We start from the raw sequence: 14,585 nt of genomic DNA, 5'->3' as shown, positions 1-14,585 counted from the left end.
TATGCAAATTGCAAGTTAACATCATCAGACATGGATTGAATACCTACCTACTATCCCTATGTGCCGCTCACTTAAATGTCACAAAACATGTGCGGGGTTTTATGCCTTTTCCACTCACAAGCGATCCAATTAGGGACAGTTTAATTATCTAATTAGCCACAAGTGCGCCGAGTGTGTCCTAAGATACACACTTGCCTTTTTAAGCACAACGAAAATCCCATTACCCCACAATTAAAGTGCATTCATAATAGACCTACTGTATTATGATACACTGCATTTTTATGTGTGCAGTACGTACATTACACCCATTGATAAGTTTACATCTGTACATACCTGCGCAAAGTGTTTACCTGTGAAACTAAGAACGTCCACAAGAGGGCAACACACTACAGTCCACTGCTCAGTCACGCCCCATAAAGACTATACAAAAGTCACACTGCTGTTGCATCAGTTTATTTCCTCCTGTCCTATTAAGTTTGCAATGCCCGAAAACATGTTAGGCAATAAGTGGCGTGACTATGTTGCTTAAGAGAGAGAAAAAACTTACACAATGTGTACGGTATGTACCGGACTATTTCTGTTATATAACTTTTCATAATGCAGTATACACCCTTCAGGTTGGAAAGTTTGTATAAACAGTCAATATAATTTATTGATAGGCTTACATTGAATTGGTTGAAAACTTAGTTTGCAAATGTGTTCTCAGTCTTGACTTTGTCTTGGTTATTGTAGGGCACAGGTTCCAAACTCAAGGCCTGGGGACCAGATATGACTCACCACATCATTTTATGTGGCCGGGAAAAGCAAATCGTGTTTCAAAATTTCAAATTTCATGATTATTTCTAAAATCTGTAACAAATGTTCAAATTGTTAATGTAATAAGAAGCCTAATACCGTTGATAGCATTGTATTTATTTATGTGTATGTATATATATATATATGTATTTATGTATTTATGTATATATATATATATATATATATATATATATATATATATATATATTTATGTATGTATATATTTCATACATACATAAATATATATATATATATGTATGAAACCTTTTTACAGTAACTTGAACAACAGCTGAACAAACTGCTATCTTTGAATTCTGATTTCAAAACTAGTGGTTCAACAACTTGTGTATATGTAATATGATGAGTCACTTAAATATTTATATGAATGACTTGGAATTTTTTTTTTAACCCTTCTCCCGACCTTTCACCTTTGAACAAAAAGATCCCTCTGAAGCTTACCAGAACTATTTTTGGGGTGGGTGGGGGTAATATTTCCAGAGGCTGTTAAACAGTGGCAAGTAAATACTGCTCTAACGTGTGTTTGAATGTGATTTGTTAATTATGAACACATCCGGCACATCACATTTGTATTTTTCATTTATGTTGGTCTCATACATATAAATAAATACAGTACATTAATTGTGTTAATAATTTTGGTGATGGGTGACTGTTTCTTTGGCTTTACCCCCCTCCCCCCAAAAAAAGACTGCACATGTGCCTGCCTGCTCCCCATTCACACCTAAAACTTGAAACACTAAGTCACAGGACACCAGGGAGATACATTTGGGACATAAACTTATAGCAGCATTCCATATTTCTCTTCTCAACAACTGTATTTAACTACATAAAGCTAATTTAATGTAACCTTACGAAGCCAAGTCATTTCCTGTCTGCAGGAAGCACACAAGGCGATAGCTCTTGCAGCAGGTTGCATCAGTCATGTACAGTAAGGCCCGCCTGTGGAAAACCCCACAGTGGCATGCTGGTGGCTGACGCGTCCAAGTTCAGTGAGTGAAGGGAAAAGTGAGCTGGTATTTACTTATAGCCAAGGACACGTGACAGCTGAACTATCAGTAAATGTGACTGATATGATTTACTGCAAACAGTCAGCTGGCATGGCCTCAGCCTTGGCCAAAAGATAATGCTAGTTAATGTGAAACTGGTGAGGTAGAAGGGAGCACATGCCAAGTATCAGATTTCCAGCCAACTAACTCTTTTGAACTTTCCGGGAAATCATTTAGCACAATGATTAATAAATATCACACGGACACCTGAGTTATTAAAAGCATTTTATTGCTTTTTAATTTTTTTTAGAAAACAATACAAAATTCTGGAACAACTGTTTTAAGTGTTGCCTTGAGTGAACTGCAATCATTCACATGGTACAGTAAAGTGCTTATCTTAAATCAAAATTGTTTCGTATTTTACGGATTTATTTATTCCAAAACTTCATCCCCTGAGGGCATCATGATGGTGCTAAAACCAGGCATTGGCTCGCAAGCTTCAGCTCAAGGGCTTATTCTTTCCACCGCAGGCAGAATTGTTTACCTCACACTTTTTAGTTCACTTAGGAAGGCTTTGATAAGTATTGCTGGATTGTGAATTCTTTGCCTGTGGACTACATTCAAATTATGGGAAGGGGTTGACACTTCGCATGAATGAATAGAACACTTTCTTACATCAAAATGACGAAAAAGTGACAGACTTAGAATATAACTTTCTCCCCTTAAGACAGTCTTTAAACTATCATTTAACAAAAAAAGTAGAAATGATCATGACCAAGAACTCTTATTACACCAGTCAGGATGTTGAATATGGCCCTTTGTGTGCATGCATGATTGCATGTATCAAACCCGGTCCAAAATTTGTGATGCTCCAAAGAGACAAGAAAAAGAAAAAAATACTGAACTGTCATAGGTGTTTAAAAAAAAAAAAAAAAAAAAAGAGCCTTAATCATCAGCTTAATGCATTTAGGTTTAGCAAAGTAATTTCCCAGATAGAGAACAGCTGCATATACAAATGCAAGTCTTATTATAAGACATAAAATTCCATGATGCATCTGCAGGTGATTTTGAGAGCAATTACAGTGTCCTGTTTTCAGCAGATTGGATCCTTTACTAAAAGGCAACCATTTCCAGAGTACCATTACTGCAGTGCTGGTAGTGGATCGTCAGCACCTGTCTACTAGGTTCCGACGCATGTTTCAATGTGCCAGGTCATGACTTGAACACTCTTTAGTGAAACGGAACTCATTGCTTTTCACGCCTATCACTGTCTCAGAATGAACTTCTACTTCATTCGAGAAGTAAAGAATTATTACAAACTCGTGAACATTAAAACAAATAGAAAATATCTGTCTGGGCAAGAACGCTCCAGGTCAACTTAAACTTCTGCCGACTCTTATAGTCACAACTTAACATACATGAAACAAACTGAAAGAAAACAGCCGGTGCTTCACCTGAACTCAACAGCACCTCCATGACAATCACTAAGTAAAAAAACAAACAAAAAAAGCCATACAAAAAAAAAAGTGGCAAATTCACATGGAGTTTTTAACATGGAAAAATATAAGGTAAACATAATACAGCTACATATTTGTGGAAGACTTTTTTTGTGCTTGTTTTTGTGGAATGTTTTTCCTTTTTTAATTTTTTTTTTAGTTTGTTGAGGGGGAAAAAAAAAAAAAGTTGAATTATGTCAATGTTTGGAAATGGATGTCTCATTAAAAAAGGTACAACGCATTAAAAACGCTGATGGTCCAAATAAGTGTATTCAATTAAATGACAGAGGTCAGTGGCCAAAATGTGCTTTTCAAATCCTGCAAAGAGAATTCTAACCTTTAGAGTCAAAAAATATAAAGGTTAGCGCTGTTGCATACATTGATTTGCATATTTGAGGGAAAAAAAAAAAAAAGTACAAAAATGAGAAATCATAAGCGCCGAGTGTGGCTGTGGGACACAAATTCTTTACATTAAATAAAAATAATTTTACTGTGGTCATTATTCTGAGCAACATACCAGATATTGTTCAAGGATGCAGTATGGCAACTGATCATGATAGCATTGATCCAAACTGTATTTAAAGAAAAAAAAAAATCCCCCCCCCCAAACTGTACTAATTACATCATGGCTGGCAGTGTACAGACATTCTCTGCTCTTGGAGCCTTCATTGCGTAGTCACCAAGTCAAATTCATTCCAAAACTTACTCTACTTTGATTTCGGCTTTAAGTGGAGGAAGAAAAACAAAATTAAAAAGAAGATGAAAATAAATAAATCCCCAGCCACACAATAACTGCTCCAGGCACATACAGCATTGGCTTACAGCTCTTCCAACCCCCCTATGTACACCTTCATCTTGGCATATTGCATAAACTTGTATGTATGTGCAGATTGACCATTTGTGCATACACATACAAGCAAAGAGAACATTCCAGACAACCAAATTCACAGTGGATCCAGTTGTAACGTGGGAGCAGCACGAGAGGTTGTCCTTTGGTGTCTTGAGCTTTGTTTGAAACATAAGTGTTGAGAGGAAAGGGGGGTGGGGGGGGACCAAAACTTAAATTCAAAAATACTTCTCTTATCCTCCCTCCCCAAAATCCTAGACTTGCATCGATATTTGCAGGCCCTGGGCTGATGTGCTTCAGAAGTGCTGCAGAAGGTCAAAAGGCATTTAGAAGTCCCCTTACAGCGAGGCATGAAGAGCCTGAACGGCGAGGGCCCAAGGCCAGTTAGAGTCAGAGACAGGCAAGGAGAGGAGCAGGTCTTCGATCTTCGCAGAAGGTCTGAGGTCAACAAAAATCAGGCACAGTCCCCCACAATAACGAGAGGGGCCAAGAGCTGGCGGAGCTCAGCAGCGGAGACAGGGCCACCCTTGCGCTGGCTGCTGCGCTGTCTTCGCCAGGCCAGCTTGGAGTTTGAAGGAGGAGAGAGGCGCATGGAGGAGCCGCTGGCAGCGGTGACCACAAAGGGGGTCTCCAGCTGATGCTGCTCCTCCATGCCATCCTGTTCAGCCAGCTGCCGGTTCACAGCCATGGCCTTGTCCGCAAAGAATGTTAGATCCCTCGCATTGCCGCTTCTGGAGAACAGGAGAAATTACTTGAGTTTCACAAGCTATAAAAAAGTGTTAAATATCAAAATCTTTCAGAGACTGCCTCACCTCTGATGAAAAACTGGTGCAGGAAACATGTCAGGTGCACCCTTAAAAAAGAAGATTAAGCCCATTAAAACAATATTCACCATTACTAAAGCAAAATTACAGAGTTAGCATAGTGGTTGGACACTCACCCCCTGCACCCAGGGGTGCTGCAGCACCTGGCTAGCACTAAGGCGATTTTTGGCATCCCGAACCAGTAGTCTGGATATAAGGTCTTTGGCACTTGAGGCGATATGAGCCCAGTCTTTGTCAGGAAACTCATACTTTGCTTCCTGAATACTTTCAAACAAGGTGTTCTATGGGAGGAAAAGAGCATTTTGTTGACCATATCAAAAATCAACTGTGTATTATATGCATGTATGTATGTTGCCAGGTTATCTTTAAACCCAATTCCTTTCCATTATGTTTGTGTACGTATTTTCATCCGCATCCAATTGCTAGCTGGTGTCTATGTTTATGTCTAGAACTACTTCCTGTTTCTGTCTAAGAATCATTGAAATGTAGTCCTACTAGCTTAATGCTACGGATGCCGGTTAGAATAAACACAAGCTGATCTTTTCTAGCGGCACATTTCTAATGTTACAATGTGGGACCAGACCGGCGCGAGGTAAACGACAAAGCCAGCTTCCCATAGCTGCTGGGACTGAACAAAACAGGCTTGATAATAGTGAGTGAAAGCTGTTGAACTGGCAACCAAATTAGCATCAGCCAAAGTAGTAACACAACCTCCGGTCACCAGATTGACTAGTAATGTTCAAACTTTTTTTTTTTGTCTGTCAGAGCATCCCCTCTTCGGCTTGAAGCAACCCCCGTGCAAGCGAAACCCGCGTCGCTACCCGATATAGCTTAGCATAATAGCGTTAAAGCTATCAAAGAAATATATGGTACAATTAGAATAAACATGATAAATCTTGTCAATCTAAAAATCGGTCCAACAAAAACATTTTTAAAAAGCCCGAGTGATTATTCCATAATCTCACCTGGCACCTGTGGCAGGGTTCCCCCAATTCCCAGCCACAGTTACCCCCGCAGTGGCCTACAAAGGGTGGGTAACCACTCAGCATGATGTACAAGATGACTCCCAGGCTCCAGAGGTCACAACGTTTGTCATAAATAGTAGCCTCCTCGCTGAAGGCCTCGACCACCTCGGGTGCCATGTACTCTGCAGAGCCACACTGATGGGAAGAAAAGGCATCGGTTAGCCACAGGCTTGACAAACTGCAGAACACATGAACAGTGAAGTGTTTTCTTTCGCTGCTGCTCCTCACATTCCTCATTTCAGCTGACACCTCGTGTTGAAGCTAGAGGCCTAAACTGGGGAGATCTGTGAGAGTCACATGCTCTAGAAGGATGGGCCAGTTTAAAAAAAAGGAACTACGCAGCTTCTCTCTGTGTGGCAAGTAAAAACATGTTGTGCAACATCCCTGCACAGCATCAAATGGGGCAGGTTTGCAGGAACATTAAGTCACAACTTGGACCATCCAGCTGCACACAAAGTACACAGTGGACTGAGGGCAAAGGCAGGCGGCCTCAGCTTTGACGTTGCCTTGTTATGTATCCAAGACAGGAATTAGGCCAAACACTGAGCCCAGCAAAGAGGATTGGCTCTCCAGCAAAACCACAGACTGGGCCGAGCCCTGACCACTTGCATAACTTTTAAACGCCAAGTGGTGCCCTAATGGAACCAAAGAGGACCAGGTCACTAGTTCACAAGAATCTTCATTCTAAAATTGTATTGTGCCCGAGTGACATACACGCAATAGACAATTTAGGAATACGGATCGCATACATCTTATTCAGTCATTGGCCTATTCACTTAAACTGTAAGCCTTCAGCATAACGGGGAAGTTAAGCCAAACATTTTCTTTACAATAATGTGTTCTACGTGCCTCCAATAGTCTGCTAAACACAGCATTCTGATTAATACTGGATTTGTAGAATATGAATTAAGCAGCAAAATCTCAGGGGGCGGCCATTTTGCCACGTGCTGTCGAGTGAATTACATCACAGTTGCTCAGAGCTCAGGTAACAACCAACCACAGTTCACCAGTTTCCTGAGTTTGCTCATAATATTTGCAAGCTGAGCCGTGATTGGACGTTACCTTAAGCCCGGAGCAACACCGATATTTTCAGTTGACAGCAAGTGTTAAAATGGCTGCCCCGAGATGGATAAAAACGGTGGATTTAGCAGCTTATTTCATATTAATCAGAAAAGAATAGTGTTTGCAGTAGAGGGGCTGCAAAAAACACGTTTGAAAAACATTTTGGGGTTGACTTTGGTTTGCAAACCCGGGGCCACTCATCTCGCTTTCCAACTGTAGGGTGCATGTTTACATTGAGCAAGACGATTGCACAACATCCCAGCAGCTCCTCCTCCTCCATATTTATGTCATGAAATGTGCTGCACAGGAATTTGAGCACAGACAAAGCTGCTTCTGTCGCTGGAGAAAATCCCAACCCCCACATTTCTACCATCAACATGTCTGGTAAGCCTGCCTCCACAGACAAAAAAAAAAAACTGAATGCAGCTGAAAATGCCAAAGGTTTGTTTGGTCCATGTGCAACTGCTGCTGACAACAGCAGAAAAGAGAAGGGGCCAGTGAAATAAGAGCACCAAGGCCAACATTGAACTCGCACACTCAGTATATCCACCGCCCACACAAACTTTTCTTCCTGCTCTGTTCATAAAGCAAGCTGGTGCTTTCCCGGGAGCATGTGACGAGTCAGCCCATCATGACGCCACTTGTGCTCCACACCTCTGATGTTGGTAAACAAGATTACCTGGTGAGGTTTTAGGAACTTGCAAATGGGCCAGCGGCCATAACTGCTTCAGTTTTGGCTCAATGGGGCTGCTTCTGTCCAACATTTCCAGTCCCTGCCATTTCCTTAATACTGCACAAGAGAGTTTTGATAGTTGAGCAGACATTCTTATTTTATGTTGGACATTTGTGGAGCTTTTAACAATTTTTAGCCTTTTCCTAGAAAGGTTCGTCATACCTACATTCTCATACATAACAAGCATTCTAAAATAAAAATAAACGGCACAACAGCCTTGAAAAGAATTCTACTAAATAGCACCACAAGTACATGCAATAGATGCAAAAAGATCTCAATGTTGCGCAACAGCAACTGTACAAATGAAGTATGAGTAGGAATAGAGATGAAAATAAGATAACATTGTTCCTGAGACCAAGGCAAAGGGAAAGGAAAAAAAAAAACAGGCTAGGGCGCATGAGCAGGCTGACCCTCCCCCTCCCACTCCTCTAAGCCAATCACGTCTCCGTTGCTAGGTATGGGAGGGAGGACAAAAACATTGTAGAAAAACCTTGTTGATCTGCTTTGTATAAAGAACATTAGAAAAATGCAGGGTTGGTCCATGGGGCATTAAATAAGCAGAGGGTGGATGTCTCTATACCGCCTGACAGAGGTTTGTGCATGGTTTTGAAAGCACTCTTTTTCTACAACACAAAACAGCCTTGGAAGTTCCCTCTGCGGCCTCATTACATTCCAAGGCGGTTACATTGCTTCCTAACGCCTTTGCAGTACAGTAGATAACATAACTCTGGTTTCTCAATAGAAAGCTGAAGTTACCAATGTAAACATCCCCGAAAACACAACTGCAGGTTAAAGCACCCCCTCCATCTGCTCTTGTCCATATATGACGTACACTCAGACTGTGTCAACACGTAGCAAAAAACAGAACAATTACATGGCAAACATCCCACTTTTGGACACTTTGCTTCTGTTGTGACAATGGTGCCAGGTTGAAAAATCATAACTTCAAATTCTTGGGCCTGAGAATTGACAGTCAATAAGTAGGACGTGGACCTTACACTGAAGGATATCTAACAGGGATCTGCTGATACCATGACGTGATAAGGTTAACAGAATGCTGCCAGTCAAGCGCCAATGAAAGATCGGCGGGTTGTTCATAACACCACCCAGTGACCAATGGGCAGGGAGCCTAGACTTGATAATGGAAGTTTAAAGCCTGATTGCCTATCTGCATGGTGAAGACAACTGCACAAATGGTACAAAACAACAATTAACCCAAGACGCAACATTAGATTTGCACAGTTTCACAAGTAGGTCAAAGTTTGTTTTGTTTTTAAACTTTCCTCCCTAACAAATTGTCTCAAATAAATCCACTTTGCCAAGCCACGGCCAAATATATACACTCACTTTTTTGAATTTATTTATCTCTTTGCATCTCTGTAGATGCTTAACAAAATTTTGTTTCATCAGTACCGGTACTCTGCAAAATGACAAAGTTGGATCCATTGTGGATATTCCGTACCACTTTTTTCCCCCCCAGACGGATACCAGTACTCAAATCAAGTATTCACCAATAGTACTTTTGATATATAGAACCCACGCACGCCCTGCGTCCCAATTTTTTTTTAAAAAACTGACAAAATTTTACAGAGAACTATATATCCTAATACAGCGTTTTTCCTTAAAACTGCTTGAAACTGACGGTAATTTTCTATTCTTCCGATTTCTAATTCCTAGTTCCTGATTGTTAAACATCTACCATCTCAGTACCTTGAAATAAGGCTGGGTATCAGTACTCTACCATGGATAAAATCTAATAGGTCCATGTTATCTAATTTAATCTATTTATTACGGCATGTGGGAACCCAATGATACTTCGTCATTGCCACATCCATGTAGCACCTTACCACAATAATTAATAAAACGTGATTTAAAAAAAAAGTTAATCATGAACTTACAGGCGTGAGGAGTTCAGGGGTGGAGATGGGTGAGCTGTCACTGTTCAGTTTGATACCACTTCCCAGGTCAAAGTCACAAATCTTAACTGGGGAAATCTGAGAGAGGAATACAAGATTAGAATAACAATCTCATATCCTGTTAAATCAATTAAGCCCCAAGTACAAATGTAGATCTCTTTGCACACTATCTTTACCTGGCCTGTAATCACCATGCTAGAGCAGCTTATCAATCTATTAATTGCCACACTAGTTCCCATTAGTTGAACTACACAGAAAATATTTGCACAGACTCACCTTGTCTGCACTTTCACAGAGGATGTTTTCAGGTTTGAGGTCTCTGTGAGCCATTCCTAGAAATTAACAAGACAGTCACACTTTTGGTTAGTACATCACGGCCAAAACGGCAAGCAAATCTTCAATATTTGGTTATCAAAATGCAAAAAAAAGTAAAATAATAATTCTAATGAATATTAAAAATAGATGTAGAGTATGTTACCGGTAGGTTATACTATGTCTGTTGTAACTTTAGTGTTAAGGATTTTTGAGATTGTGCTCACCCTTGTTATGCAGGAAGTCCAGAGCTCTAGCTATGTCCTGCACGACAACTCTGGCTTCCTGCTCACTGAAGTGCTGCCTCTTGTGAATGTGTGCCAAAATCGACCCTAAGGAGAGAGAACACGAGTACATTAGCTATTTACATTAAGCAGACGGAAAAAAAAAACATGTTTTGCAGGGCAAAATTAAATCAACAGCTGAATTTCACTGACCTCCGAGCTTTTCAAACACCAGATAGAATTTGTCTTCCTCTTCAAAGAACTCCACCAATTCCAGGATGTTACTAACAAAAGAGTAAAGGTAAAGCCAGTCAAGCAAAGTGTCGTCTGATTCATCACATCATCATTTTAAAAGTGTTAAATTACACCATGAACAAGAGTCAAAAGTGATCAAGTTGTATTTCGTTGAGTTGGTGATTAAGATCAGTACCTGTGGCCCTGGCACTGGTAGAGCATTTCGACCTCACGAAAAACACGGCTGCGGCTGTGTCCTGGTCTTTTTTCAATTATCTGAAAGAAAGGGCAGATCTCAGTTGACTGGTTCCTATGGAAAGTTGTAGCTAAAAATACAGGACATATGCCTACACACACACACACAGAGAATGGTATGCTTAACTTTGAGTGTCTACAGGGAGTAGATTACATGTTCCATATGTGGTGCCAAGTTAATAACAGCCCTTTAATTCCCCTGCTTCCCAAAAGGCACCCCACCCTGTGGCACACTTGCAACGATACTTTAACCTACTTTCAATGCTGCCAGGCAAACCATGATAACGAACAAAGTCACAGAGCATCTCTATATTTAGTCCCATGTGTCAGTCTTATTAAATCTTAAATGCGCTTAGGTTTTCTTCCATTGAAACATTCCATGGGCTAATCCCAAACTGTTGACGGTAAAAACAAAACACACTCTCTAAATATAACTGCACTCTGCTATGGGGGGGGGGGGGGGGTTAACCACTCAGGGGCCACCATCAGTTGAACGTCATGCCAAGAGAACGATAGACTGCTGACACCATAGCAAAAGGCCTGAATGTTCCAGCCCTGGATGGTTATTGTTTGCTTGGATGTTGTGCATGTGTCTCTTCCTGGTAGCTGGATTACAGTTGCTTTTGAAGCACACTATTGCCATGCGTCTAGGATTAATGCACAGACAAGAGGGCTGTGAGCCATCTAAAGCCACTAGCACTCATTCAGTCCGCATCAGCAGCACAAAAGTTCATACAACAGGACAGTCAAACACCCATACATATCAAACAACAATTTGAGTCAAGCAGGTGTTAAATACGCACAGACTGCTGCTTGTACTTTGTGACGCTAGGCGCCCACACTTGCAACTCGCCCGACTGAGGGGGGGGGGGGGGGGGGTAGACGGGACATCTGGCAGGAGCAGTCTGAGCCCCCTTTCAACAAGCAAATGACCTACTCCACACGCTTCCTCCATCACAATGACAAAGTCCCATGGGGATCCACCAGCACGTCACGGCGTAAACAGCAACAGATTGCCATCATGTGACCAAATGCTTGCCCCTAGTCTTCTTAATTATTCATTTTTCTATAATAAGGATACTGTATGCGTTCTGTAGAGAACCAACAAAATTATTTTGCTTGAGACCAGTTTGATTTGTGTATTAAGATTTGTGTCAATAATTAATGTAAAGCAAAACATCGCAATTTTGCTGCCTCGTGAGGATATGCGGTTTTTAGAAGAGGAAGAAGTCCTTTAATCAAGATGTGTCTTAAAAGTAAAAAAAATAATAAAATTCCTGCAGAGAGCAAAAAAGCGGAAATAAAAGCATGTAAACACCCTGGGTCACAATCTTCAACCAGCGCCACCCACACTGTTCCTCCTCTATAAGAGGGTTTTGTTTTGGCAGCACACAATGTTCTCTCAACTCTCCGGGCAATAAGAGTCGGATGAATGGGAGGGTATATCCCTCGCTGCACTGTGATAGGCCAGCTGCATGTAAAAACAGCAAGGGGCGTGCCTGCTGACTGCAGCTAATTCCAGAGCAGCAGTAGCACACACAAAGAGAGTCATGCGGCAGCTGATGTAAAGAGTTGAATGTGTTACTTCTGAACCAAAACTGCCTTTAGCAAGTGACTTAAATAATAAACATACATTTAGGCTTAAGTGGATGGAATAAGACAACATGACTGATGTCTTACCTTGACAGCATACTCTTTGTTGGTGATAAGGTTTATGCATGTTTGCACCCTGGCATAGGCACCCTCTCCCAGTACTTCATCCTGCAGTCTGTATACATCTATGGAGAGGTTGAACAAGTTTTGAAGTATTCTGTTCATGAGACTAAATTTGACATCAAGCCACAGTCCACACAAAATGATCGTACCCTCAAATCGTCCAGAGAAACTGTCTGTTGCCCTGCAACGCTTCTTCTTCTTGTTTCTCTTTTTAGCATCAGGGATGTCTATGGGCTGGCTGGAAGGTATATCTGTGACAAAAGAGGCTACATTATTACAAAGCTGAGCAATTGTTACAAATGGGTCACTGCACAACTAATAACATTACGATAGCGTAATGAGATGGCCAGCGTAAAAAAATAAAATACCCACCATGTCTTGGGGAAGAATCAAAATCAAATGTTGAATCAATAAGATGAGATCCATTTTTGGTGAAGTCATCTGTCACAAAAGGATTTTGGCCCTGGAAAGTAAGACAGTGACATCAGCAAACAGCCCTAACTTCCTCAATAGATAAAACTTCTTGGCTCAGCTGTGCTCAACTAGAATCAAGTGCAGCTATTGGCCCCTTTCTTTCCAATACATATCACAAAATTCAAATTACACTACACTCATACAGAGTACTACTTCATGTAGCTGGATATCCACCCATGTATTAAAGTGTGATGAAGAGATCTGTTAATAGTTGGCAGTACACACACGCACACGCACACGCACAAATTTAACACACCTTAAAAGAGCGATGGAATCCAGTGACTTCGGTGATCTTATTTTGCACCATTTTGCTTCGATTTGGGCGATTTTATTTCGTTTTCTTTGGAGGATGCGCGGCGGCTGCGGCAGTGGTGTCTGGCCTATCCGATTGCACTTTCTCCGAAACAAAGGTGTTTCTGAGACAGTTGCAATGAGATCACACTGGTGCGGGCTGGACAGCTTTCTGCGGCGCTTTCAACCGGAGCCCTGCCGACAACGGACAAATGCAATGCGATTACCCCAGAAACACAAGTACAGTATCGCAAGTATCTAGAGGGCACTATCTTAAATACAGAAAAACAACGATTAATAAAGCATCCAAGTACAGGTATTCGAAATACATAAATCCGACCAATAATATGCACGCCAAGCAATTTGCATTGAAAACTCTTTACATTGTAGGCACAAATACGTCGTAGATTTTAAAACACAATGCCTTCCTCAAGCTAAACAGTGTGTGTCAAAACTAGCTAGCTGCGTATGGGTTGACGTAAAATTGGCTTTTAGTGTTTCGTGTTGGTTTTGAGTAGCCAACGCAAAACATCAAGAAAACATTATCTGGTCATTTTCTAGCAAAAGAAACAAGGCATAAGATTTAAAGCCAAATAAACAGTGTACTGTACACAGTTTGCACCATTGGTAGCGCATGTCATTAGCATTCAAAGCAAAACAGGTGCACTTTTAATTAGACTTCTAAAAATAGTCAGATGAAAAAGATGAACTTACCAAGTCGTTAATTTTACAGCTCCAGTGTTAGCGTCGTGATCGGACCCACTGCTTTGACAGCCACATAGGACGGTCGTGGGGGGGTGGGGGATAAGGCCGATTGAAGGGACATAGAAGGTGGCGGTATGGTAGCAGCTGCAGCGTTTTTATAACCTCATGGTTGACTCCTCCTTATCCACGCCCCTAACGCCTTCACGTTGCGTCAGCAAGCTAGAAGGATCACGTATTTTCGAGAAGGTAGCCTTAATGGCCGCGTACCATTTCATATCACCGGGTCTTCGTTAATTATTGTACGAAGCAGAAATAATAAACAGACACTTTTTAAATTAGAGAAGATTAATAAATGGTTCCATATTTATTTGGAGGGTTATTTGAAGTCTGCACACATGCACAGGTCTTAGGAGAGGAGAAAATGTTGATATGAACGAATTGGTACGAAGCCACATAGCAGTGTTTTGTTCAACAGGATGTATGGAGCACAAACCAGCACGTCATTGTTGTGATGTGTCTGCTCAGGGGGAGGAGAGAGTGGAGGATGGTGCAACATGTCGACAGACAAGATCTACTAGTTTAGACAATGCCAGCCTTAATATCACAAGAATGTTTGTTTTTTCCCCACAATGTCATAGATGCAGATGTCGAAAAAACATGTTTGTGCTTTGT

The 14,585-nt window shown here is 41.1% G+C and overlaps 1 protein-coding gene across 2 annotated transcripts; it reads right to left on the bottom strand.

Annotated features, from left to right (window-relative positions):
* Window positions 1-2,071: 2,071 nt before the first annotated feature.
* On the bottom strand, window positions 2,072-14,088 carry mknk2b (MAPK interacting serine/threonine kinase 2b). 2 transcript variants are annotated; one of them, XM_077584419.1, is made up of 15 exons: window positions 13,923-14,088; window positions 13,174-13,403; window positions 12,816-12,906; window positions 12,593-12,694; window positions 12,408-12,505; window positions 10,669-10,748; window positions 10,452-10,522; window positions 10,314-10,346; window positions 10,242-10,259; window positions 9,979-10,034; window positions 9,685-9,780; window positions 5,932-6,126; window positions 5,083-5,247; window positions 4,955-4,995; window positions 2,072-4,873 (listed from the first exon to the last, which is right to left on the bottom strand). In XM_077584419.1, the coding sequence occupies exons 2-15, from the start codon at window positions 13,222-13,224 to the stop codon at window positions 4,597-4,599; spliced, it is 1,374 nt and encodes a 457-aa protein (XP_077440545.1). In that variant the 5' UTR covers window positions 13,225-13,403; window positions 13,923-14,088; the 3' UTR covers window positions 2,072-4,596. The 2 variants fall into 2 exon arrangements, with proteins under 2 accessions (XP_077440545.1, XP_077440544.1); XM_077584418.1 differs by having other exon boundaries at window positions 10,242-10,346.
* Between the last annotated feature and the right edge of the window lie 497 nt (window positions 14,089-14,585).

This window comes from Vanacampus margaritifer, chromosome 13, assembly GCF_051991255.1.
Source record: "Vanacampus margaritifer isolate UIUO_Vmar chromosome 13, RoL_Vmar_1.0, whole genome shotgun sequence".
NCBI lineage: Eukaryota > Metazoa > Chordata > Actinopteri > Syngnathiformes > Syngnathidae > Vanacampus > Vanacampus margaritifer.
The sequence above is the reverse complement of the archived record's forward strand: the minus strand, read 5'-3'. Positions and strand labels throughout refer to the sequence as shown.

Excerpts from the sequence above, each read along its gene's own strand:
- mknk2b (XM_077584418.1), bottom strand. The coding sequence starts at position 13,224 with ATGGTGCAAAATAAGATCACCGAAGTCACTGGATTCCATCGCTCTTTT. Across the intron at positions 9,781-9,978 it reads TCTGTGAAAGTGCAGACAAG|ATTTCCCCAGTTAAGATTTG; the intron begins GTGAGTCTGTGC and ends TTCCTCTCTCAG. Across the intron at positions 6,127-9,684 it reads CCCCTGAACTCCTCACGCCT|TGTGGCTCTGCAGAGTACAT; the intron begins GTAAGTTCATGA and ends TCTTCCCATCAG.